The following is a 27,102-nucleotide window of genomic DNA, read 5'->3' on the forward strand; positions in this document are numbered from 1 at the left end:
GTGGCTGGTTTTAGCTGGTCTCCCAGGCTGGCCAGGCTGGTCAGGCTGGTTTTAGCTGGTGGTTTCCCAGCCTGACCAGCTAAGACCAGCCTGACCAGCCTGGTCAGGCTGGAAAAGTGGACAAAACCCCTCTAAAACCAGCCTGCCTTCCAGCTATGACCAGCTAAAACCAGGCTGGTTGACCAGCTAAAACCAGCCAACCAGCCTAGGCTGGTTTTAGCAGTTTTTTTCACCAGGGTAAACTCAGCTATTAACACAAACAAGCAAATATGAACACCCAAATAGGCTTCACCACCCATTAAAATCAATGAAGCAGTAGCACCGCATAGTAAGAAGGCATGTGATATCCTTTGTTGACAACAATGCCACAGAGCAGATTTAAATGCAGGCACTTTGCCTACTTTTTAAATTATTATTATTGATAGACATACAGCGAGAGAGAGAGAGAGAGAGAGAGAGAGAGAGAGAGAGAGAGAGAGAGAGAGAGAGAGAGAGAGAGAGACTGTTGGCACCAGCAGTGCCCACTGTCACTTAAGAAAACAAAGCTTGGAATATAATTAATTTAAACACTCACGGTGCAGGAGGTTTCCAGTATTAATCACGTTGAACTTCCGTGGATTAATCCTTCTTCTTGTCATTAACAAAATAAATAAATGTGACCCTGGACCACAAAACCAGTCGGGTATGTTTGTAGCAATAGCTAACATTCTAAAATTGTCAAAATTAGTGTCAAAATTATCGATTTTTCTTTTATGCCAAAAACATTAGGATATTAAGTAAATATCATGTTCCATGAAGATATTTGGTCAATTTCCTACTGTAAATACATCAAAACTTAATTTTTGATTAGTAATGCATTGAACTTCATTTGGACAACTTTAAAGGTGATTTTCTCAATATTTACATTTTTTGCACCCACAGATTCCAGTTGTCTCTCGGACAAATATTGTCCTATCCTAACAAACCATACAACAATGGAAAGCTTATTTACCTATGGTATAGTACACTATATTATATATAGGAATAGTATACTATATTAATTGATAATGGATTTACAGTAGTAAAAATAACTGTAGTAACTGGCTATAGTATTTTTTAAAGGGACAGTGATGATCGATACAATATATTAGGTAATTTATCCAAAGGGAGTACAAAAGAACGTCACATTAAAATATAGTTCTATATAGTATAAAGGATCATCGTCTCGGTTAAATCTGGATTTCTCTCACTGCAATCACGAAGCAATGTGTTCAGAAGTGAAGTGAATCAACATAGCCAATATCTCCCTCTAGTGGAGGATAATATAGTGTGTTTATTGTGTGTTGACTAGAGGAAGACGCAACCGAAAGGGGCGAAAGATAAGTAAACATAGTAAACAGATTTCTGACTCATGTAGAAGTTGTTTATGAAAACTCTTTTATGGGCACTTTAAGTACACCATTTATTAGTGCGGTGGCAAAGATTAAGTGTACTCTCTAGAGTGGCGGTTTGTGGTTAAGGTTAAGATGTTCATTTGAAATGCCAAGTAATTTCTGACTTAATTACAATACAAACATACGGTAGGCCTAACTGATAATCGAGCATTAAGAGAGCTATATTAAAATTACACTGCTTGATAAGCTGTGTGATCATGCATGCACGTGTTCTAAAATCAGTATTTTGCCATGGACGTTAACACAATTTCTTACGTTTTATTTAAACAATCGTATTTACAGATATACAAGATCATTTACAATTATGCAAATCTTTGAAACACTAATAGAAAATATATTATAGAGTTTGAAACATTAAATTCAAAAGAAAAGAAAAAGTGTCTTATCGCAGTTCTTCATTTAAAGAATTCAAATTTTAAGAGTGATAGAATTGTCTTTGATTCAAAATACAAAAGTCAAGCCCTCCTTCAAACTGCTTTGACTAGTGTGGTTTGTATCATCAGCACAGCTACTCTCTGGATTGGTTTGGTCAGCAGGCCTCACATCTGTTTCCTCCGATATGTTAGTGTCTGTGTCTTCTTTGTGGCTTGTGTTAGGGAGTATGTTCTCAGACTCGTCCTGGGCATTGATTGTGAGGCTGGTGTTTGTCATGCTGGACTCTGTGAGAGTACTAGTGTCACTGCTGGAGTCTGACTGACCAGCTTTGGTGTGAGTGTCAGGATCTGCCTCAGCTGGGTCCTGGTGTGTTTCTTCTGTGTCGCTAGAGTCTGTGTATCCCGCCAGTTCCTTCTTCAAACTCTGTGCTCTTTCCATGTAGCTTTTACTCAGTTCAGCATCGGGTATGTAGTTGGCATGGATCTCTGCGAGCTTCATGTAGATTATGTACAGTGTGGATAGGCTTTCTTTGTCCTCCAGGGCGGCTGCTAGGGCTAAGTGGAAGTAGCCCATGGCGTCGAACGCATCCTAAGGTGGAATAAAGTTATAAACATTCTTCATCAAGCTAATTTACTCTGAATGTACTGTTAAACTTATTTTTGTAGATAATTAATAATTTCTGACAATTTGCGTTTATATGTACAGAAGATTTCTGACATTAAGGTTTTTAAACCAAAATACATGTGTATGCATGTAAGAGCATGATTTTGTGTTCTGTACTCTTACATTCAAAATATTCAGTCTAGGATAGTTAAAACTTATGAGCGGCTCACCTTTAATCTGTATAGGGTCAGATCTGCCAGTCTGCTGTACACTTTAACATAGTACCGAACTTCAATGGCATGTTCAATTGCAGTGGGGCAGAGTGAAAGAGACTTCAGGTAGTAGTTCTCAGCCATCTCATATTTCCCTAGAGAGAAGTACACTGAAGCAAGACGATGGAAGGACGCTCTCTCATTCAGAGGAACACCTGTTAGAAATATACATAGCACTTAATATCAAAATGAGTTATCTTTGTCCAAAAGTAATTTAACCCTAGTTTTAGTTAACCATCATCAGCACAAAATGATTTGTGATATGAAATACATTTACCAGTCAAGTGTTTGAACAGTAAGATTTTTTTATGTTTCTTAAAGAAGTCTCTTCTGCACAACAAGCCTGCATTTATGTTTCAAAGTACAGCAAAAACAGTACAATTTTGAAATATTTTTGCTAATTGAAATAACTGTTTTCTATTTGAATATATTTAAAAATGTAATTTATTCCTTTGATTTAAAAGCTGAATTTTTAGCATCCTTACTCCAGTCACACGAGCCTTCAGAAATCATTCAAATATTCTGATTTGCTGCTCAAAAACGTTTAGTATTACTATTATTATGTTGAAAACAGCTGAGTAGATTTTTTTCAGGTTTCTTTAGTAAATAGAAAGTTCAGAAGAACAGCATTTATCTAAATAGAAATATTTTGTAACAATGTCTTTATCCTCACTTTTGATCAGTTTAAAGTATCTTCGCTTAATAAAGTATTAATTTCTATAATTCCCCCCAAAAAGTACTCAACGGTTTAAAATATTAAATTATAATATAATATGTTTTAAAAAATCTTGAACAGCAAATCAGCATATTAGAATGATTTCTGAAGGTTCATGTGACACTGAAGGCTGGAGTAATGATGCTGAAAATTTAGCTTTGAAATCACTGGAATAAATTACATATTCAAATAGAAAGTGGTTATTTTAAATAATACAAATATTTCACAATATTACTGCTTTTGCAGTATTCTGAATCATATAAATGCAGGCTTGGTGAGCTAAATAGAATTCTTTAAAAACATTAAAAATGTCAGAGAGCAAACTGCAGTGCAAAAAGTTTGAGTACAAAATTATTACAACAGTGTTTTACGTTAAACACAGAGAGAGAACAGTTTAATGTGGGCTGGTTGCCACATCAGAAGCTGACTTACTGTTTAGTCTGCCTGAGATTTATTTACTTATTCTGTAAATGTTATGAATTTATAGTCATATGCATATTCCCATTCTGTGAAACAGTTTCTCTTAGCAGTCACTCTTAAGATGACACTTAATGCATCAACCAGATGGAGTGCTATAATGAAGTGCAATACTACCAGCATTAAATTACGATAGCTTAAAACAATGCCTAAATAAACAGCACTGTCTGGGACTGGGTAACATCAAAATAAAAGTGAAAGTAATTTAATGGAAAGATCTTTTTTAAAGTACAACATGTACTAGTGACTTGGGTACAGTTTGACCAAGAACATGTGTTTCACAAATATAAACTGGGTCTATTTAGATTTTATCTTGAAATACATGTATTATAATGCAAATATTGTGTGTTGTAGAGGGCACGTGTCTCCAGCAGGGGGCCACATAAGTTAAGACTTACAAGCAAAAGGTGCAGTCAAACTGGTTTTCTGTTATTAGGCGGCTGCATATATATATAACACCTAGCCCTAAAAAAAATGTAACAAAAGGTTTCTGAGCTGTTTTTTGTAGTATTAGGTGTCCTTAATAACATACTAAAAGTTTGACCACTAGAAAGTTGTCATTTTCAAGATGGCGTCCAAGATGGGCAGAAAACCCTTAAAATATCCTAACTCCTTCATTATTTGACCTAGCCAAGTAATCTTGGTGTCTAACCCCATGTTTTCTGGGTCTATGAATCCATTGGACTTGTCTAAATTGCACTGACATGATTACATACTTATGGAATACATGATGTTGTGAGATTACTGTAAGGTATTATCTTTGTTTGGGGTGACCCAGATATGTAAACGATTTAGCCTATGCCATCTAACTCCTACTCAGTACGTGTTTTTGGACACATAGGCTACAGCTTTTTTTTTTTTTTTTTTTGCTAAAACACAGACTTGACATTCAATGTAAAAGTTATTGTACCCAAAAGTTCCTTAAATTGGAGTTGTATAACTTTGATCATAAACAACTCCGAATTAGCCCGAACAGAGACCTGTGTGTGAACCCTCTAAAATGGTCACTCATTTCTAGGGATGTAACGGTATCAAAACTTCACGGTACGGTAATACCTCGGTATGAATGGCACGGTACGGTATTTATTGAATCATTTACAGGAAAAACGAAACTAATGAAGAGACTCGAAAAAAGTGCCAGAAGCGTTTATTAAACAGTTTACATGAACACTGAACATATCAATGGCATACAAATTAGCCATCTATCTGTAAACTTTGAAATTTTTCAATTTTAGTAGCAAAAAATTATTAAAGCATGTAAAAAACAGTCAAATCAGTTTAGCTGAATGAGTTTTCTGAATCTAGTTGTCTGCTTGAAATAAGATTTTTTTTCTTACCCCATTGGCAGATTATTTAGCTTGTTTTAAACAAAAACTCACTTAATTTTGACTTGTTTTTACTAAAAACAAGACAATAATTTTTACTTGTCTAGAAAATCCTTCTTGATTTAAGAATTTTTAGATATTTTGGCTGGAAACAAGACAAAATTCTAAGTAAGAAAAGCATTTTTTGCAGTGCAGTAGGCTCTCATGCCTTTCTTTCGCATTAAATCTTTATTAAAAACAATCCTTTAAAGAACTTTTCTACCTGGAAAAGTGCATCTATTATGTTGCCTACTTTATTTAAAACTGCACCTTTCCTTATTTTAAACATAGCCAAAAAGCCACGTGTTGACTGTGAAACACAGTAGACTTCATTTATATGCATTTATGGTACATTTCCGTGTCAATCCATGTTCATTTTTACAGCGAACAATGCACTGTAACATTAATTCAGCGCATACAGCGCAGCAAAAAATAGACTCGGTGCCGAAACGATCGCTGCACTGCTGCAAAGGCACCGCTTCTAGGACGTACTGCCGGAGAGCAACCGCGTGCAGTGTGAACGCTCTAATCCGTTAACATGGATGCTCAAAAGAATACGTAACGCATACGCACTGCAGACGGAGCATGTAGGTTCGACCATTTCCATCTCTTTTCCTTGCTGCTACAGTCTGTAGCGACAAAATACCGCAAAGGATGATGGCCACGCCTGGGCTGATGGGAAATGTAGTTCCCGCTACCTCCCGTTCGCTCCATTCGCCTGAGCAAACTTTTCTCAGAAGACCTATTGTTTTATCGAGTCATGCGACCACGGTAGTATCGAAAAAATTTGTTATTGCGGTATGACGGTATTTACAATACCGTTACATCCCTACTCATTTCAAATTGCTTTAATGTATAATTGTACTTGTAATCACTTACAGGTGCATCTCAATAAATTAGAATGTTGTGGAAAAGTTCGTTTATTTCAGTAATTCAACTTCAGTTGTGAAACTTGTGTATTAAATAAATTCATTGCACACAGACTGAAGAAGTTTAAGTCGTTGGTTCTTTTAATTGTGATGATTTGGCTGACATTTAACAAAAACCCACCAATTCACTATCTCAACAAATTAGAATACTTCATAAGACCAATAAAAAAAACTTTTTTAGTGAATGGTTGACCTTCTGGAAAGTATGTTCATTTACTGTATATGTACTCAATACTTGGTAGGGGCTTCTTTTGCTTTAATTATTGCCTCAATTCAGTGTGGCATGGAGGTGATCAGTCTGTGGCACTGCTGAGGTGGTATGGAAGCCCAGGTTTCTTTGACAGTGGCCTTCAGCTGATCTGCATTTTTTGGTCTCTTGTTTCTCATTTTCCTCTTGACAATACCCCATATATTCTCTATGGGTGTCAGTTCTGGTGAATTTGCTGGCCAGTCAAGCACACCAACACCATGGTCATTTGACCAACTTTTGGTGCTTTTGACAGTGTGGGCAGGTGCCAAATCCTGCTGGAAAATGAAATCAGCATCTTTAAAGCCAGCAGAGGGAAGAATGAAGTGCTCTAAAATTTCTTGGTAAACGAGTGCAGTGACTTGGTTTTCAAAAAAAAAAAAAAAAAAAAAAAAAACACAGTGGACCAACACCAGCAGATGACAATGCACCCCAAATCATCACAGACTGTGGAACCTTAACACTGGATTTCAAGCAACTTGGGCTATTAGCTTCTCCACCCTTCCTCCGGACTCCAGGACCTTGCTCTCATATGAAAAGAGAACTTTGGTCCACTGGGCAACAGTCCATTTCTTCTTCTCCTTAGCCCAGGTAAGATGCCTCTAACGTTGCCTGTGGTTCAGGAGTGGCTTAACAAGAGGAATATGACAACTGTAGCCAAATTCCTTGACACATCTGTGCATGGTTGCTCTTGATGCCTTGACCCCAGCCTCAGTCCATTCCTTGTGAAGTTCACCCAAATTCTTGAATCGATTTTGCTTGACAAGCCTCTCAAGGCTGTGGTTCTCTCAGTTGGTTGTGCATCTTTTTCTTCCACACATTTTCCTTCCACTCAACTTTCTGTTAATATGCTTGGATACAGCACTCTGTGAACAGCCAGCTTCATTGGCAATGAATGTTTATGGCTTACCCTCCTTGTGAAGGGTGTCAATGATTGTCTTCTGAACAACTGTCAGATCAGCAGTCTTCCCCATGATTGTGTAGCGTAATGAACCAAACTAAGAGAGAATTTTGAAGACTCAGGAAACCTTTGCAGGTGTTTTAAGTTGATTAGCTGATTGGCAAGTCACCATATTCTAATTTGTTGAGATAGTGAATTGGTGGGTTTTTGTTAAATGTGCGCCAATCATCACAATTAAAAGAACCAAAGACTTAAACTACTTCAGTCTGTGTGCATTGAATTTATTTAAAGGGGTCATCGGACACAAAACTAACTTTTACATGTTGTTTGAACATTAATGTGTGTTGGCAGTTTGTGTACACAACCACCCTACAATGATAAAAAGTAATATCCCCTTTTTAAAATCAGGTCATTCTCAGCTTCTTGTCCGTGTGACAAAACACCAACAGAGGGCACTCCCACGATAGTAGATTGACATGAGCGTCTTATCTTAGACCCGCCCTCACCGAGCTGAAACAGTCTGAATACGATTGCCATTGTGTGACTCAGGTGCAGAGGAAGACTCTAATTGAGTGATTGAGGTGTTCTGTTGTTGGATGTAATAATGAACATAGCAGAAGTCATTTGCTCCCGACATCTGAGCCGTTGAAGAGGTAGAGGACAGTGTTACTTTCGTTTTTAAAAAGAAAGCACCGATCCCGATCTACATATGCGTCTCTGTTCGTGTGAATCTTAATAATGTGCTCATTGGCAAGTTTTGCCGATAAACACGGCTAAATGCAGCTAAACGCTGCTAAATGTGGCTAAAGTAAACGTTACAGCTTATAATCCCTCAGCAGAGAGGGGCGGGGCGAGCAGAGCTTATTTGCATTTAAAGGGCCCATGCCATAAAATGAGCTAATATTTTGCAGAGCTGATTTTGACAAGGTTAAAGGGTGTTTTTTTACACTACTATTGAGAATTTTTAACCAAAGTATATTACAGACTTTTCATTAAGACCCTAAAGAATCATGTGAACATCCAATGACCCCTTTAATACACGAGTTACACAATTTGAGTTGAATTACTGAAATAAATGAACTTTTCCATGACATTTGTGACCCTGGACCACAAAACCAGTCTTAAGTCGCTGGGGTATATTTGTAGCAATAGCCAAAAATACATTGTATGGGTCAAAATTATAGATTTTTCTTTTATGCCAAAAATCATTAGGAAATTAAGTAAATATCTTGTTCCATTAAGATTTTTTTTGTAAAATTCCTACTATAAATATATCAAAATGTAATTTTTGATTAGTAATTTGCATTGTTAAGAACTTAATTTGGACAACTTTAAAGGTGATTTTCTCAGTATTTTGATTTTTTTGCACCCTCAGATTCCAGATTTTCAAATAGATGTATCTCGACCAAATATTGTCCTATCCTAACAAACCATACATCAATAGAAAGCTTATTTATTGAGCTTTCATATGTTGTATACATCTCAGTTTTGTAAAATTTCACCTTATGACTGGTTTTGTGGTCCAGGGTCACATTTTAATTTATTGAGATGCACCTGTATCTATCATGCATATATGCTAATTAAAATATTACATGGCCAAAACAAGTATTCCTGGTCTAGGAGGAATATAAAGGAGTAATGGTCATTTTAAGGCACATGCACATGCACACCACTCACTGCGCATAGGGCACCAAGTGCCTGGGGGGCACCAAAAAATCTGGGTCCTGGAAAAATCATCACAACAGGCTACTAGTATAAATAACAAATAAAATATGTCCAAAGCATGCTGATAATACAAAAGCAATATAAAAGTAATATAGGCCTAGACCAAATTAGCCGAGAAAAGGTGAATCTCCTGTGCGGCCCTCTTTCCAGTCTCCCTCTGGTGCCCCCCTTCCCCACCTCCCAGTGGGCTGTTCGATTATGCCTCAATGTCAAATTTGGCAGTGGCACTTTTGGCAGACATGAGACACTGACCTTAGACATGGCCTTGAAAAGGCACCAAGAGTCGGGGGCGGAAAAAAGAAGAGACAGTGGGATGATGCTCACGCGTTGCTTGCAGGTACAGTAACACCGTGTCTACACCAGACGCTACAGTTGTCGCGCCGCACCCCGCCGCAACAGCTAAAGTCTGTCTACACTGGACGCGACAAAGCGACCGTTGCAAATCATTTAAACTTTGTGTGAGCACGTCATAAATAGAACGCGGCAGCAGATTACTGTCGGAGATTTGCCGTGTCGCGCCGCGCCGCCCTGCCCCGCGCCTCATCCAGTGTAGACGGCATAATAGCCAGCGGCAGGTAGGATTCATTTCGGGACAACACAGATTAATTATTACCCGAAGTTCATTAAAGTTATCACCGACAATCATTTGACTCTCAGACGTCGCGGTAAAAACAGTTCTATTTTCTATCGATATTTCACCCCTTTCCCAGTGATGATGATAATGGTGATAATGCTACAATAATTAATTATTTAATCAAATGCATAAACTAGAAAATAAAGTTTTAAGTGAAAATGTTTGTAATATAGTTCTATAGAATAGCAGAATGGTCTCTTTATAGAGATGTAAATTCTTCTGTGCAGTTATGTATGGTTATTTGCAGTTTAAAATTTACACTTTAAAATTCATACTTCAGAAAATTCATACTTATACTGTTATTTGCACTTTAAACTTTTTTTTGCACTTTTAACTTTCTGTGTTCACGTTGTTCCGTTCCAAATCTGTGTTTTTAGTAATTGTGGTGGTATTTGGTAATTTTAACCTTTATCTTATTTATTTATTTTCATGTTTGGTGCCAATTTAAAATTATTTATTTGCAGCAGTTATTTTGGAAGCTTGGAGTCAAACTTTGGTAAACTTTTAGTATGTTTTTAAGTACATCTGATACTACTGTAAACCACTGAGAAACCTTTTGTTAGATTTTTTTTTTGGTGTCAAGCCATATTTGCAGCTGACTATATTATTATTACTATTAATTGTACAGGGTCTATAGTCAAAATTTGCTAAATAGCACATCATTGGCTTTACATTTCCAAGGTTATAGCTCTTTAAACTGAGGTGTTAATGTATATAAAGGTCTTACCAGTTGTGGCGCTGACCTGCACTGCAAGTGTAGCATACTGCAGTGCCTCTTCATACTGCTTCTGCTTCATCAGGAGCTCTGTGAGTTTGCTCAGTAGCCTAAACTCTGAGTGCACATCCTTTATGCTGCGTGCAAATGGCAAGCTCCCATCCTTTTTTTTAATAAACACAGCAGTTAGATTAATTTGACTCAGCATTGATTCCAAAATTTCTTAACTATTATCGAAGGTGAGGCCTACCCTGTAAAAAGGTAGGGCAGCTAGTTGGTTTCTGTGTCCTTTGAAAAACACATCTCCTGCTTCCTCATAAATGCTCATAACAAAGCATGGGTCGGTCATCTTCAGGGCTGTCTTTACTGCTGCCTGCAAACAGTTGTTTACGGAGAAAGAAGTTATAGTCATAACAGGTGATAAAAACATGTATACAATATAGTAATTATGAGATAAAAATGTAAAGATTAGACTTGTCACAGAATTGGTTGCTTGCTTTTCCAAATGGTTATGGAAAAATGATAACACTAATCGATAATTAACTCTAAGTTCTTTTGCAATATCTTGCTTTGGTCTTTTTCTTACCTGTAGGTACATGTCAGCCAGTTCATCTTCATGTATCAGATAGTAGATACGGCCCACTTGAAGCCACGTCTCAGACTCTTCTTGTCTTTTTCCCAGGTCTATGGAGATCCTTAAGCTTTGCTTTGAATAATCAAGAGACTTCCTTGATGACCTGCAAGTTTTTGTTGTAAACAAATTATTTTTTAATTGACTGATTCATTAGATCATGTGTCAGCGTATTGCTAACAGTGCTATATTGTGTTTGGAGTGGCTCTTACTTCTCAGTGTTGAGTGAGAGATAGAGGCTGCTGAGAAGTTCCAGGTACTCTCCTTCTAGCTGTTTATTCTTTAGCTTTCTGCACAGCCCCACACAATGCTCATAGTAAACAATACACTGTCCGTACAGCAGCAAGTCAGCGTAATGCCGGCTTAGAACTTTTGCCACAACCATTTGACCTGCATTTGGAAGAAGATTATACACTATAAATTAAGTATTTGCTTAATATTAAAGGGATAGTTCACCTAAATGTGAAACTTTGGTTATTAACCAAACCTTTAAGACCTTTGTTCATCTTTTAAGATTAAGACTTTTTTGATGAAATATTCTTTTTTGAGCGTTGTGTTCTACATCAGCATGTGAGAAAAGTGGGCACATGCATCGTGACACTCTCCAAAATGGCATTGTTGTTTTCTTTGTGCACAAAAAGCATTCTCATTGCTTCATAAAACTACGATTGAACCACTGATGTCACATGTTCTTGGTACCTTTCTGGGCCTTTAATGTGGAAGTATCTTGCTGTCTATGGAGGGTCAGAGAGCTGGATTTCATCAAAAATATCTTAATTTGTGTTTCAAGGATGAACAAAGGTCTTACAGGTGTGGAACAACATGAGAGTAGTTAACGAAATAATTTTTTGTTTTGTGTGAACTAACCCTTTAATTCTCTGTTCATTTTTAAATAAGCGTTGTGACATATTTAGGTGATCACCAAAAGTAGTTGGACACTGTTGGAGTCACATTTAAAAATATAAAAGATATAAAATTTCAAACATCTGCAAATTTGTAATGAACTTTTTCTCATAACTAGCTTAACTTTTACATTAATTTTTTAAAAAGTAATTTTTTCACAAAAATTGGTTTTGTGGTCATTTCCCTTTAATTCTTTGCTCATTTATAAGTAAGCATTGTGACATAAAGAAGCTTTAAATCATTTAGGTGATCCCAAAATGTAGTTAGACACTGTTGGACTTAAGTCACATTTAAAAATGTCTGAATTTAATTAAATAAGATATACAATAAGATATACAATTTCAAACATCTGCAAATTGAAAACTAGCTTCACTTTTTTATACATTTTTAACCAATTGGTTTTGAGGTCATTTTTCATGGTTGCAAGTCACCTCAGGCCCTAGCAGAGTAACCACCAAGTGCAGTTTGTAAAATTAATAATAAATATCATATTAATAATAAACATGTTCCACCAAGTTTGACAACCAGAAAGTGTCCAAGACATTTTGTGTTCAATTTGAACAGTACATTTATAATCTTCATTTTACAGTCATCATTTTGTGCTTAAATAAAAAGCACTTACTTTGATATATAATACAAATATATTTATTCTATTTAATTGCAGCTTAAGTGTCCAAATACTTTCTGGGGCCACTATCCATTTTTTTTTTTTCACATTAGAGTGGGCCATTTGTAAATTTTAGGGGCTTGGCTTCCAGCTATCTTTAGCTTGTTTTGCAGCTTGATATTGCAAATTGGTGTGTCTTACCATATCATTTTCATGTATTGTCTTAATTATGAACACACTGGTTTGTAATGCAAACAGTTTTACCATTTCCTGCACATTATTTTTCTTGTTATTTCCATATAGCGGCTACTGAACCGGAAGTTTCACCCCTAAGCTTACTTTCGCATTGAAGATAAAGGTGGGTAGGTATCAGATACAGAAGCAAGCTTTTATGATGCAATCCAAAAAAGTCAAATATTGTTGTTGTACTTACTGTGCAGATTGTTGGCACTAATAGCAATAAGGAGGCCCATCTCAAAGCATAGTCTGACTTCCTGACTCCCTCCTCTATCCTTGTAGCTCCTGCCGAGCCAAAGCAAAGCCTGGACGTGCTCCTGATCTGCGGGGCTCTCTGAGAGATACTGGAATAGATGCAGGGAACTGAGCAGGAAACACTCTGCTAGGCCCGAAGCCCCTACAGATAGAGACAAGCAGCCCAAGTTAGCCAGCACTAGCGCTTCGTTGCGCTTGTTCCCATTCTCTCTGGAGATCTGCAGAGCACAAAAAAAGTTTCTTGCTGCCTCCTGGACTTTGTCTTGTTTGCGAAGGCATAGGGCTAGTAGGTTGTAGACTACACCACGCTGTGTCGGACTGTCCGTTTCATCCAAAGATTTAAGCATAGGCTGCAAAGTATTCTGCGCTTGTATGGGTTCCTCCGTTAGCACCAAAAGCCAGGCCAGCAGTATGGATGCCTCAAAGCCCTCCTCTTCATTAATTTGACTTCCAGTCTGTGCTGCTTGTTGGGCAAAGGGCACTGCCTTCTCTAAAGCTCCATGCTGCTGGTAAACACTAGCCAGGCTCAGGCACAGGTCCCTCTGAGTCTTCAAGTCTTCCCCTTGACTAGCTATTGACAAGGCCTGCTGAAGGTAGACCACCACCTGTGCAGGAAGCACAGACATACTTTCCTTCCAGTGAGGATTAAGCCTGACTGAGTTTTTGATAAAGAGTTCAATTTTCTGGAATGCATCATCCAAGGAATGCTCTTGCCCTGAGTCTAGACTTAAAGAAGCTAGTGTGAGGTAGGGCAAATACTTTTTATGATAAAGCCTGCACAACATCCAGTTGAGATCAACTGGGGCAACTGGCCTCCCTTCTTCCATAGACAGACTTGTGGTAAGGAACTGAAGTCTCTCTACAAAAGGTAAAGCATCCTCTATTTTTCTTAGACGGAGAAAGAGACAGAGGGAGAGGTAGCATGTTCGTGCCTCTAGGTACTTGTCCTTTTCAATTATGGCTTTGCGCATGATTGGTTTGAGCAGCTCAAACTCATCCACAGAGCAGAAGTTGTGGCAAGGTAGACACATAATTAGAGCACTTGCCTTCTCTAGTGTGAATGGTAGCTTGTCCATCATCTTCTGTTTGAGGTAAACAGCAGTGAGATTGGTATACAAGGCAATTAAAAGAGGCTTGTCATTGAAACCATTTACAGGGACCTTTAGAGCCTCCTCATAGTACACTCGTGCTTGCGAGTACTTCAGTTTCTTGGCACATAGCCGGCCAAGAAGGAAGCAGGCTCGCCGGTGGGCCCAGAGCATCCTGCCTTTCTTAGCTCCTTCTCTGAAGTTTTCCAGATGTTGAAGCACCTCGTCCTCTGAAAGGCCATGGAAGAAAGTGTCCAGAAAAGAGTAGGAGAGGTTGTAAAGTGTTTGAAATGTGTCCTGGAAATGTTCCAGATTTAGAAGGGTCAGAATTGGGTCACATCTCTCGGCTGCATCAGCCTCCCAGATACCCTCATCCATGAAGTTTGGAGGGTCTTCCTCATATTCATCCATCTCTCTAAAGGTGTCCTCCAGGCTGAAGGAGAGGACCTCAGAGTCCCGGTCCAGATGATTCCGAGAGGCACAGAGAGATTGGCGTGGGGACGAGTGGTAGGGAGTTGCGTCACTTTTTTCAGATATTGTGCTCTTTCTTTGATCCACTGTAGATTTCTGCTCTGCAAATTACACAAAGAGTAAAAGTCAGAATTGTTTGATTCGCCATAAATGTAAATTGCAGATAACAATGAAAGCGATTGCCTTCAGTTCCCACATCTTTGGTAGTCTTTCAGGTGGGAACAACCAAATGTTAAGGTGATAAGATAATCTAGAATCCCTAGCAATTATATTCATGTACCCTTTTGGTCAGCAGATGTTTATTAATAGCTCCCATGCTATAAGTGATGAAGTAACACTCCAGAGATAATAGATAATAGATAGATAGATAGATAATATTTACATATTATTGAGATCGGGAAAAATTATCTCTATGAAAATTAAGCTCTTTGTCGGGAAAGGAGAATAGTCAACTACATATCTTGGAGTGGAAGTTTGGTCGAGACAGACTATAATTTCTTACAAAGGAAAGGAAAATTTGGAAGGTATAACTGTGTCAATAACAACTTGATAATTGTTAATTGTTAATTCCATACAGCCAAAAATTGTAGCAAGACAGTAGTGATAAAAGCATTCATGTAGCAAAATTTCCTGAGGCTTACCTGATTTTGGATGATTTCTTATGTAAGTGAAATCCGAGTCATCAAGTCTATCTGCAGTGTGAAAGATTAAAAATAAAATCAAAAATATTTTTCTTGAATATGAACTATATTCCTGTAAACATTATTTGAGGTTTCCCAGAGAGACAATGTTTTATCTCTTACCCAATCTATACACAGTGCTTATGTCAGTGGAGAACAGATTTGCCAGTACATCAGACTGGCAAGGCTCAAGGCAGGGGTTAAGTTTAGACAGGGCCGCCCTTTCCTCCTCACTCAGAAAGACCAATTGTCCATCGCTGTGCAAAGCCAACAAAGACAACATTATCAGCCACATGACTCTCATTCAGATAGCTTCATCACATCATCACATAACTCCACTAGCCCCCCTTCCAACACCCTCATCACCCCCAGCTAGACAGAGGCACATTCACAAAGGTCAACAGAATAAAATAGCGTTTGCCAGCTGGTTGCTTTCAGTCGGTATGTCAGTATCGTCGAGAGGCACGTTAATAAATAAATAAATGGTTTTTACAAAATAAAGAGAAGGTCATTCATTTGAGCACATGCTGTATCTATGAATATAAATAGTTAAACTGTTTACTTACAGAGGTTCAGTGCTCTGGGGTTTTACGCTGGCCTTGTGAACAAATCCTATCTCTCCACTGGTGAGGTGTCTTCCTATGAACATGTTCAGAGTACTGAAAAGAAATCCCTCAATCTTGATTATGTCTCCCTGGCGTAAGTGCAGCTCATCTTTAACCTCTGGGTAATGGTCCACTACTGCTACACAAGTCCCCACCACTGAAATGGAAGCAAAAAGGAAGGATTTTTAGTTGCACTTTATTTTAGATGACTTGTAATTAAACACATATTCTAGGTTTAGGACAAGTTAAATTCAGCTGATAGTATTTTAGCAAGAAATTGTTTTCTAGGTACTTAAGGAGAATCTCACCAACAGGATGTTCGAAGAGACCTTCTTTAACTGGAATCCCTCCTGCATTTCCGGGATATTTCTTAAGGAACCACCTAGAAAAAAAACAAAACAACATTTGTAATGGATCACAATAAAACAATATACAATAATATGTTCTTCCGTGAAAACAAGTGTAGAACAGAAGTAATCATTCAGCCAAAAAAATCTGTTGTTACAATTCCTTCTTCTCAGTTCCCACGAAACCTCCCATGGTTACATGAGTTTAGAAAGTCACTGTCACTCACTGGTAAAACGGATAGGGCAGAGGCTGCATATCATGCACAGGCACTAGACCATGTTGTCCCGTGGACAGCAGCGTACCCTCCCACGTGGCCTCTTGTCCTATGTCTTTAACCATGACCAAGTCATTCCTCTTGTAAGTCAGCTCCTCTTCCTCCTCTTTGCAATCACTATTATATAAAGTCTTGGCAAAGAATGTACCTAAAACAGTAATGAAAATGTTTTTGGTAACTATCTGTTTCATGTTCCTCTCTACATTTTCATAAAAAGGTACAAAAGCGGTCACCAGGGTAGTACCCTTTCAAAAGGTACTAATACATACCATTTATGTACTAATGTGTACTTTAAAGGGAACCCCAGGTATTAAGACTTGTATGGCTGGAATATGTAGCAGAAAACCCATCAAGGATCTACGTTATTTAAAAATTCACATTGTTTTATACATATTTTAGACTGTTGGGGGTGCCATTATTTCTATAATGTGAAATGGGTGAATTCGGTGAGCTACTGGCGCTACCACAATTTCGAAAATAAAATACTGATTGCAAGGACCACAGCTACAGAAAGAGCTTACAGGTTACAATAGAAATAAGCATAGACTTAAACCAAATGTTGTACCATCAATTTTTTCCCCACAAGGAGTCTAAACACCTCTAGATATCGAGTGAAATCCGCACTGAGAAACTGCTTCAGTGGCTGCAGCGTAATGACAAGTGTCAACATGTTTACATCATGCCAGGATGGCATCTAGCTTTTCTTGTCTCTGCCGTTTGTAAGCTCTTTCAGTAGCTGTGGTCTAGTAAAAGCCTCAGAGGTATAAGGGCTAAAGTGTAGAAAACAAAGATGCGGGTCTTTAGGAAGCTTTATTCATCCACAGGCATCTTCCTATTCTTTTCTCCTCTTCTTATCGCTAGGAAAAGCAGTGAAGAATTGCATCTCTTCTCTTATTGCCCTTCGACTGAAAATTACAACCAGTATTTTATTTTCTGAGTTGTAGCTCCAGTAGCTCACTGAGCGCAACCATTTTACACCATCAAAATAATGGCATCCCCAATCTCCAAAATATATACATAACAATGTACAATTTTCTACTACAAATTTCAGTAAGAGAAGTTATATTAAGCCATACAAGTCTTAATACACAGGGTTACTTTTACCTTTTTAAAAGTTGCTGTCCAAGTGGCAACTTATGTACTTTTTTTCTGAGAGAAAACCTCTACCTCTCTTTCTTTAAAAGTGGATTCATTAACCAGTTAATTCATACATTACAGAAGAAAAGTTTGTTTGTCCCGTAACAGTTTGTCCCAGAAATTGATGTTCTTTTTAGATGGTTATGTCTGCCTTGGGGCTGTAGCCTTATTTAGAGGACATAAAAGTAATTGTTTTTGATAAATACTGCAATCATGAATGTCTGGGAGAAACTTTGGTATGAACAAGGTGGTTTACGCTGTAACAGAATTCTTAGAAGCAAGGTATTTTGCATGTAAACAATCTCCAGGAAGTGTTGGGATTACAAAAGAACTTAACATCTTTACCCAATCTTGTTTTCAGCTAATGCAACTTCTGAACTGATTAAGTAGCTATGTTTCAATAGTGGACTTTAGAGTCTAGAGAGGTGGTTTTGGAACTGTTGAGAAATCAGCAAGTTGTGGAGGCTCATTACCTTCCTGTAGCAGAAGTCCTAAGTAAAGAGTAGCTAAGTGGTCTTCATCCACTGTTACACAGATCTCCACATCACTTAGCAAAGCAGGGTCTAGCCAGAACGACTGGTCACAGAGAAAGTTCTCAAGACATCTTGCTACATATCCTAGAATATAATAACAATACTTGTTAAGTTAGAACAGTACAATAATATTGTAGAAGTCCAAGAAAGTTAGTTCCATGGCATTGACACTAACCGAGTGCCAGGTAAGTAGAAAACTTCCAAATCTCCTCGACAGTCTTAAAGGTGATGATAAAGCTGTCTTTTTCAGCATGGACAGACACTAGTCTTGCAGAGAGATCCTGTGTGGATAGTATCAACAGTCACTTAATGCAGTGAAGATTAAAATACCTTATGTAATCAATAGTAATAAGTTCATCAGTGGTGCCAGTGCATGTTTGCATGAATACTCATGTGTCTGACCTTGAAGAGCTGAACAACATCCTGGCTGTTGCTCTCTACTACTCGGAGTCTGGTACGCAATGCCTCCTGGAGCTTACCGTCAGGTGTTACACCGGATCGTCGCCTCCCACTAAACAACAAAACAACGTCTCCAAAAAGCAAAAGAGAATGGAGATAAGTATCCATAAGGAAACCAAGATTTACGATCAATTGCATTAGCAGTAACAGGAATGCTCTAGTGATGTAGGGTGATTTATTGCTGTCCAACATCACAATGGTAGTATGCTTAGCAAACCAATATGATTTTTTTGCAGGAACAGCACTATGAGCAACCACATCACTAAAGACAGACCATTAGGGTGAGTATACACCCTACCCTACATTAAGGAAGTCTGGCATTAGTTGTGAGAGAAGTGTAGCCATTAAAGGCCATTATGGAGATACAGGCCATTATTTCCACACAGGTCTACGGGACACAGATCCATGCTGCAGATACCTGGAGAGAAGCGTTCTCCGGCTGAAGATATTGTGCTGCTTCCGCTGAATGTTTCCTTCCTCCTCCAGTAAATCTCTCTGCTTATGCCTTCTGCCTCCACCTCGGCCTCAGCCTCCGCTTCCTCATCTCCAATGGCAAAACAAAGGAAACTGAGGTCAACACAGCTTTACAGGACACAACTGCATTTGGTATGTAGTTCAGTAAATTTTAATAGTACCTCATAACTATGATTAGGTTTATGAATAATCAGTAAAAGTAACACTCAAGGATCAATTACTAAATAATAAAGGGCAAGTATAAGGTTCCCTTTGCAGGTATGCACTTCCCATGTTTGAATATGTATGGTCACCATTGTATACAATAGTTCCTTATTCAAAAACATGATACAGTTAGTGCTAATTAGCATGTTTGGAGATGTAAAAATATCCGAGCTGTGTTTACACGCTCATAAACAGGAAGTGCAAGCCATATCATAATGGCGCTATAAATATCAGCCAGATGGCTTAAATAATAGCTTCTTCCTCATCTCCGGCTGGGTATGACCTTCCTAGATTTGTGCATTGAACGGAAAGGATGTATCAGACAGTTATTAAACACAAAATACATTTAAGATAGAATCATGTAAAACTCCTTGTTCTATATATTCAAACATTCATTCATACTTGACTCAAGAAATCCTCTTACCAGCTGTCATGGCATCATTGGGTGAAAAGAGCTCACTGACGGCTGCTAAAGCGTATGGAGGGTCATTCCATAAGGCATCGAGCTCAGCGGGTGATATCGCTATTGAAAGGGAGGGTGATGTTTAGGGTAGTATTATTCAATTAGCTATATGACAAGCTGAAGCGTTTAGGGTCAATGCCTAATCAAACTGACACTAAATGCACAGCAAGACAAAAAAAAAACGGATCAAAATATAAGGGAGGGAATGTATGCATGCAAAGTATATTAAATTGGCTTGACACTTGCATTACGAATCCTCATGTATTGTCAAAATGATAGTCTTATCACAAAAGCACAGTATTTCCTAGTTATTAGTCAACAACTAATAGGTAAATGATCTAAAATCACACAAGCAGCAAAACAATATACCAGTAGCTCACACAGCCACAACAATCGAAATTAGTCACAATAGGCAATCGTAGCATTATGCACAACAACAAGGCACACAAACTGCCACCTAAGGGAAGTACACATCCTGCTTTACCTTCATGGGTAAATCTATTACCCATGACTGACAGAAACACTGTGATGTCTCCCTGTGAAAGTTACTCTTTCTTCTCATGGCAAAAATCTATGAAAGCCAGGGTAGGACCAACCTGAAAACAAGAAGCAGTTTCTGAGGCACGGAATTGGACAGCAGTAGCAGCAGCATGCCATGATGTACACAGCCAGCTTCAAACTCAGGTTCAATAGTGCCCGCTCGACGATAGATCCACTTATCGATGGAGTCACTCCTCTCCCTCTCTCTCTTCCTTTCCATTTTCCTCTCCTGCATAAACTGCACTCTCTCTACTGCTCATTTCTAACTTCCATCTATTCCGTACTCTCCCCTTTCCTCTCTGCGTCCACTCAGCAGATGAGTGAAGCACTCTGAAGCACTGCTGGCATGTTTGTGTGGGCTGGTCAGTGCCTCTCTGTGCCAGGGGTTCTTGTGGAAAGTGAGCGCAGTGGCATTCTCACATCGCTGGCATACAGGGACAAAGGGCCCAGTGAATTAATGGCTATTGCTCACAGCAAGTAAACATGGCATTTTTAGTTTACTAGCGCTAAATTTCACATTTGTACTAGATGTTGTGATATTAGGGCTGACAGCTTCAGGTTGGCCATTCTAACATGTCTGGCTCTTAGAAAAACTTAAAAAAAATTATGCAAATACAAAAATTTACTGAGGAAATGAGGACATTCTTTATGACCTAAACTTCCTACCTACCCTGTTTGACTACTCTACGTTTTTTTTAAAGGAAGAACAAAAAGGTATCTCTGAAGACTATGAATAAAATGGAATTTGGCAGTACAAATGTTTAACATCTCCTGATGTTGAAGGGATAAATAATGAATTTTCAATTTTACATATAAAACTGTTGGACATTTCACTGTTTTCTTGAAAAGTTTACAGGTCTACTAGTTGAGAACCACTGTTTTTTGGGGGGAAATGTAATGATTGAGCAACACTCTGAGTTCTGTCATCCTGTTGTTTTAGCATTACGTGTATTTAATGTAATGTCAGAAAATGTCTAGCATACTCAAGTCATATCTTTCTTAGTTTTTAATGTACTGTCTGATTGTCTAAACTACATTGAATGTGTTTTCCTGTCACCACTACTGTCTCTGTCTCAAAGCTTAACAAAGAGGGTATTTATCTATACAAAATAATCTTGCTCATCGTAGTGTTTGTAAAAAAAGAACCCAGTCAGATTCTAATTGAATCTGTGGAGATCTTGTGAGTCTGAGCAGCTGTAAACAGCCAGGAGGCATTTTTCAGTGTAACTCTTATACAGCATCTCTCTGAGCCTTCAATGCCATAATCAAGTGTTTTGCTGTGGGAATACTCAGTTTGTGAATTATACATGGACTTTCACTTATATTTTAAAGAGATTTCCCTTTATTAAAAAAATCGGTAGTCCTTTTTGCAGTGAATGTATACATTTATAAAAATTACCCTGTTCAAAAGTTTACATACACTTGATTCTAAACGCTGTGTTGCTACCTGAATAATTTTGTTTTTTTGTTTAGTCATAGTTGTTCATGAGTCCCTTGTTTGTCCTGAACAGTTAGACTGCCTGCTGTTCTTCAGAAAAATCCTTCAGGTCCCACAGATTATTTGGTTTTTTAGCATTTTTGTGTAGTTGAACCCTTTCCAACAATGACTGTATGATTTTGAGATCCATCTTTTCACACTGAAGACAACTGAGGGACTCATATGCAACTATTACAGAATGTTCAAATGCTCACTGATGCTTCAGAAGGCAAAACAATGCATTGAGTACCGGGGGGGGTGAAAACTTTTGGAATTTGAAGATCAGGGTAAATTTAACTTTTGTTTTTTGGGAAACATGTAAGTATTTCCTGTAGCTTCTAAAGTCCATTTCTAAATGAAAATAATATGATATTTAGATAAAATAAGAAAAATGTACACATCCTCATTCTGTTCAAAAGTTTACACCCCTAGCTCTTAATGCATAATGTTTCCTTTTGAAGCTTCAGTGAGCTGCTGTGAATCTTTTAGGTAAAAACACAGTATTAAGAATCAAGTGTACGTAAACTTTTGACCAGGGTCATTTTTTATAAATTCAACTGTTATTTCTCTCGTGGACTACATTTAAATGTCTTTAATGTAAAATATCTTATTCAGGTCAGTACTAAATAAAAAAAAGAACATGCATTTTGCATTCTGCAAGGTGTATGTAAGCTTTTGACTTCAACTCTATGTGTGCAGATGTCAGTGCTGATAGCTATACATGTTGTGAAAGTAGCTTAAACTGTTGTAGCGTGGCAGCATATTGGCTATTCAATGTGATACAAAGAAGTTGAATTGTCCCATATGCCTGTGACGGTGGAGTTAGCGGTGTCTCTCTGGGTTACTGGCTCAATGTGTGGATGTCAGTGAAAAGAACGGGGTAGATTTGTAACCTGAGTAAAGGGTTTAGACTCTAAGTTTAGAATGTCGCCTAAGCCCAAGCAGCACATGCTGGTACTATTAAAACTAGGCGAAAAACAAGTTTTTAGAACCAATAGATAGTAAAAAAACTGATATATTGTTAGAAAAAAAACAAATGTTCACAGAGAGACTACAAGTATACTATATAAAGACTATGTAGAGACTACCAGGAGTCTCAAAAACTAGTTGAAAAGTAAATATACTGTAATTCAACCACTTGTCCTACTTCAATTCAAACCTTGATATATATTAACACAGCAATTTCAGCTGAGTACACAGTCACTCACACACACATTAGTCTCTGAGAGAGAGAGAGAGAGAGAGCGCAAGCGTACCTCTGTCCTGCTGACTCCCGGCTGTGTGTTCGTTCCTCATATGTCAGTGTGTGCTCTGTGGAGTTGGAGAAAAGTTCCTTTCAAACTGACTCAAACTAACCATCATAGTCTGTAATGCTCCTGTAGGGCAAGGTGTGTGTATGTATGTGTGTGTGTATGCGTGTATGTCCCTGTGGCATGAGTTTAGAGCTTTTGCTGAAGGAAGTATGTAAACTCCTCCCCTAAATGATATGCTGCTTTTTCGTTCTCATAGTTTCTCTTTTTCCTCTCTCTCTTTGAGCCCGGCCCTCTCACTCCGCAGCTCTGTTGGACTCTAGGTCAGGTCAGAAGTTCTTCAGTCAGTTCCTAAGGTGGTAGATAACCTTCAAACAAACACTTAAATTAATGATTCGGCAAATACAGCTGAAAAATATCTTTCTATTCCTCATGTATTTAGACTAATGAATCTAACCAGTTGTCTTTTCTTTGAAAATCAATGAAAATGAAAGGAATTTCACATGTTTTTCTTGGATCAAAAAAAGAGACTAATCCAGCTGGTCTGACTTGTTTTGCATAGAACACAACAAAATGCCTCTAGAGTCCCTATCAACTTCATTACAGTAAAATACGCCCTCTTGCTCACATTCCAAAGGTGCTTTCTACAGCATATCTAGACACACATATGTGTGTGTGTGCATTCTCATCATGCTTTGAGTGAAGATAGCATGTAAAGATCTTTTAAATTGTTTTTTTTCTTTAAATCATTATTATTTATTTTTCCAAGAATTTCCTATGCTTCTCCTTTGGTTTTTATCTCGTCAGTAGGTCAGATAACAGACCGGGCCTTGACTCAGCTACTCATTTCTTGCTTTTCTCTCTTGGTTAAATATAAACCCTGGAACAGACTCCAGGTTCTACAGACTGTTGTTGAGCTTTTACAAAAGTCACCCTGAGATGATATATGGGGTGGGACATGTGACTGGCTGCCTGGCTTGTGAAAGAAGGCAGTATGTGCACTACGGTGTGGTTAATTCTTGCCACAGGTCTCAGATGGTCTGGGTAAATGGATTACATACCACATCAATGATAGAGAATCAAAACCCCCAGACTGGTGGAGCCATCAGGCCATGTGCCCAAACCATAGTCACGGTATTAACGTGGCACGCAAGACAAGCAGCTGATGGCCTCCACAGCACATGTTTCAAAGCTTTTTGGAATGCTTTAGCTTTTTGTGGTTAGCATATACATCACGGTGTGTACATCTATTATGTAAATTGCATGAATAGTTAAAGTCTGCATAAAGTCAATTCTGAGAATTGTTTATAAATGCATTATAAATGTGTTCTGTCATTGCCGTTAGTTACTACAGCCTACAGTTTGCCAGCTAGCTATGCGATAATGTATAAAACAGCTCGGTCATCCATTCAGGTTGTAGTGGCCATATTTGCAGCACAGAATGTAAACAATACCACTGAAACGAACAAAACTCACAAATTTAGCTAATTATTGCTGCTGGAAATGGTCAGTTATTGTTATGTTTTGGGCTGTACTAATCGGTCGGACCGGGAAAAACATTTGGAGTACTATAGTCTGTCAAAAGTTATAACAAATCAAGGAAAAGAGTTAAAAAAAACTGTGAGGAAAGAAGGTGTTTGTGGTTGGCCAGACTGAACCAGGATTTCCAGGGCAAGAATCTTGACAACATTCATGTTTGTTCTTATCATTTCCGGTCAGGTAGGTGAAATATTACGCTAATATCTTAATTAATACTGCTTGCATGTATCTTTACCATCTATTATCTTTAGTTAGTTTAGTTTAGTCAAACTATTGCACCCTTTCCTGCATACTAAGTCCTTCTCTATATGATTTAGCAGTAGTACATTAACCATGCAATCCATGCTGTTGTTTACATCCTAGTATCTCCAATATGACCATGCATACCTGGCCCTCTATTTCACAGTTAAGAGAGATGGCAGCTTTTCCACAAGTGGGCATGGTTTCAGCGCAGACAGTGGACATTCTGGGAAGCGTGTAAGATCCAGATGCAAGCTTTATTTACAGCGTTGTCAAGACAGGCAGGGTCGATCTCCAAACAAACAGAAATACGAAGGCAAGACAAAAGCGTAATCCAGTAATCAGGCAGAACGTCAAAATCCATGGAAATCAGCTGTGGCTTGGCTTAACATAGACAACCCAGCTGAAACTTGACTTGATTCAGGAACAACAGCTGCGACTTGGCTTGACTCATGGAGGACAGCTGTATCTTGGCTTGACTCATGGAGGACAGCTGTATCTTGGCTTGATTCATGAAGAGCAACAGCTGTATCTTGGCTTGGCTCATGGAGAACAACAGCTGTATCTTGGCTTGATTCATGGAGAACAACTGTATCTTGGCTTGATTCATGGAGAACAACAGCTGTATCTTGGCTTGATTCATGGAGAACAACTGTATCTTGTCTTGGCACAGAGAGTGTAGCCCTGACTTGACTTGACACCGGAGGATCAGGCATCACTTGACTTGATGTCGGAGGAATGGTTGTGACTTGACTTGGCCTTGAGGGAACAGCTGTGACCTGACTTGGCTTTGAAGGAACCACTGTGGCTTGGCTTGGCTTGGCTTGACTTAGCTGGAACAGCTGCGTTGTGGCTTGACTTTGCTGGAGCAGCTGCAGCTTGATGTGATTCAAGAGGTGCTGTTGTGTCTTGACATGACTCAGAAGGTGAAGCTGTGTCTAGACTTGACTTAGCTGGAACAGTTGCGACGTGGCTTGACTTTGCTGGAGCAGCTGTGGCTTGACCTGTCACATGAACCTAGCGGCCATTTTGGCAACCATCTGGTGAACAGGCTTTGGGACTGCGGCCATCTTGGCGACAGGCTCTGGTGTGGTGGCCATCTTGTGTAGTGGCTCTGGAAAGGCGGCCATCTTGTGAACAGGCTTAGGGACGGCGGCCATCTTGTGAACAGGCTTTGGGACGGCGGCCATCTTGTGAACAGGCTTAGGGATGGCGGCCATCTTGTGAACAGGCTTTGGGACGGCGGCCATCTTGTGAACAGGCTTTGGGATGGCAGGCATGGCATGAGCAGGCCCTGGAGCGGCAGGCATGGTGTGAGCAGGCCCTGGAGTGGCAGGCTTGCTGTGAGCAGGCTGTGGCTTGACAGACGTGAGGTGAGTAGGTTGTGGTTTGGTAGACGTGACATAAGCAGGCTTGGCATAAGAGGTCTCTGGCATGATATTGACTATTCCAGACATGACAGAAAAGTTGGGAGATACTGGGGGATAGCAGGGTTCGTCATTAGCAGTCCCCACAGTAAATGCTGATCCAGCCAGCAACAAAGCATGGTCAATATACTGCTCTAAAGTCCAATGAATTTTCCCCCCAGGTAACTGGGAGCGAATGGGTTCGTCTAACCCTTGACGAAAAATGTCCTTAAGAGCAACGTCATTAAATGCCACCAAATAACACAGTCCGCAAAAGTCCACAACATAATCTTCAATAGACCGTTTACCTTGGCGGAGGCAGAAGAGGCGTGATGCTGGATCCATGATGATCTGTGTACTAAAAGCTGCTGGATCTTTGGTGGGCGAAGTATTTCTGTAACGAGGACTCTGGGAAGCGTGTAAGATCCAGATGCGAGCTTTATTTAACACAGCGTAGTCAAGACAGGCAGGGTCGATCTCCAAACAAACAGAAACATGAAGGCAAGACAAAAGCGTACTCCAGTAATCAGGCAGAACGTCAAAATCCAGTTCGAAAGTAACAAATAAACAAGGCTATGAAACTAAGACAAACTATGGCAATGGCAAAATAACTGTGACTATGACAATGAAACAAAACTATGACTATGAAACAAAACTATGACTATGAAACAAAACTGTGAAAATAACCAAACAAGGCAAGGCAATCCGAAAAATGCTTAGTAGAGCCAGTAGAGTACGATACTTTGCGAGGCCTGTTTGGTGTAGGCCTCCTTAAATGGCGACCAAACAGGAAGTTACCCATGAAGCAGCAGAGGGAGCGAGAGCATTCAGTGCATGGGTAAGGGCTCCCTCTGCTGGTGTGGCGTTACAATTGGGTTCGACTCCCGGGTT

The 27,102-nt window shown here is 38.9% G+C and overlaps 1 protein-coding gene across 2 annotated transcripts; it reads right to left on the reverse strand.

Annotated features, from left to right (window-relative positions):
- Window positions 1-1,461: 1,461 nt before the first annotated feature.
- Window positions 1,462-23,215, reverse strand: sh3tc2 (SH3 domain and tetratricopeptide repeats 2). 2 transcript variants are annotated; one of them, XM_073820426.1, is made up of 19 exons: window positions 23,033-23,171; window positions 20,244-20,355; window positions 19,721-19,819; window positions 19,037-19,162; window positions 18,562-18,689; window positions 18,335-18,440; window positions 18,100-18,243; window positions 16,442-16,637; window positions 16,176-16,249; window positions 15,829-16,024; window positions 15,386-15,519; window positions 15,224-15,274; window positions 12,965-14,683; window positions 11,234-11,411; window positions 10,977-11,127; window positions 10,641-10,763; window positions 10,403-10,553; window positions 2,642-2,838; window positions 1,462-2,396 (listed from the first exon to the last, which is right to left on the reverse strand). In XM_073820426.1, exons 2-19 carry the CDS (start codon window positions 20,266-20,268, stop codon window positions 1,875-1,877), a joined length of 4,320 nt encoding a protein of 1,439 aa, XP_073676527.1. In that variant the 5' UTR covers window positions 20,269-20,355; window positions 23,033-23,171; the 3' UTR covers window positions 1,462-1,874. The 2 variants fall into 2 exon arrangements, with proteins under 2 accessions (XP_073676527.1, XP_073676526.1); XM_073820425.1 differs by lacking the exon at window positions 20,244-20,355 and having other exon boundaries at window positions 23,033-23,215.
- Window positions 23,216-27,102: the final 3,887 nt, after the last annotated feature.

This window comes from Garra rufa, chromosome 16, assembly GCF_049309525.1.
Source record: "Garra rufa chromosome 16, GarRuf1.0, whole genome shotgun sequence".
In the NCBI taxonomy this organism is placed as follows: Eukaryota; Metazoa; Chordata; class Actinopteri; order Cypriniformes; family Cyprinidae; genus Garra; species Garra rufa.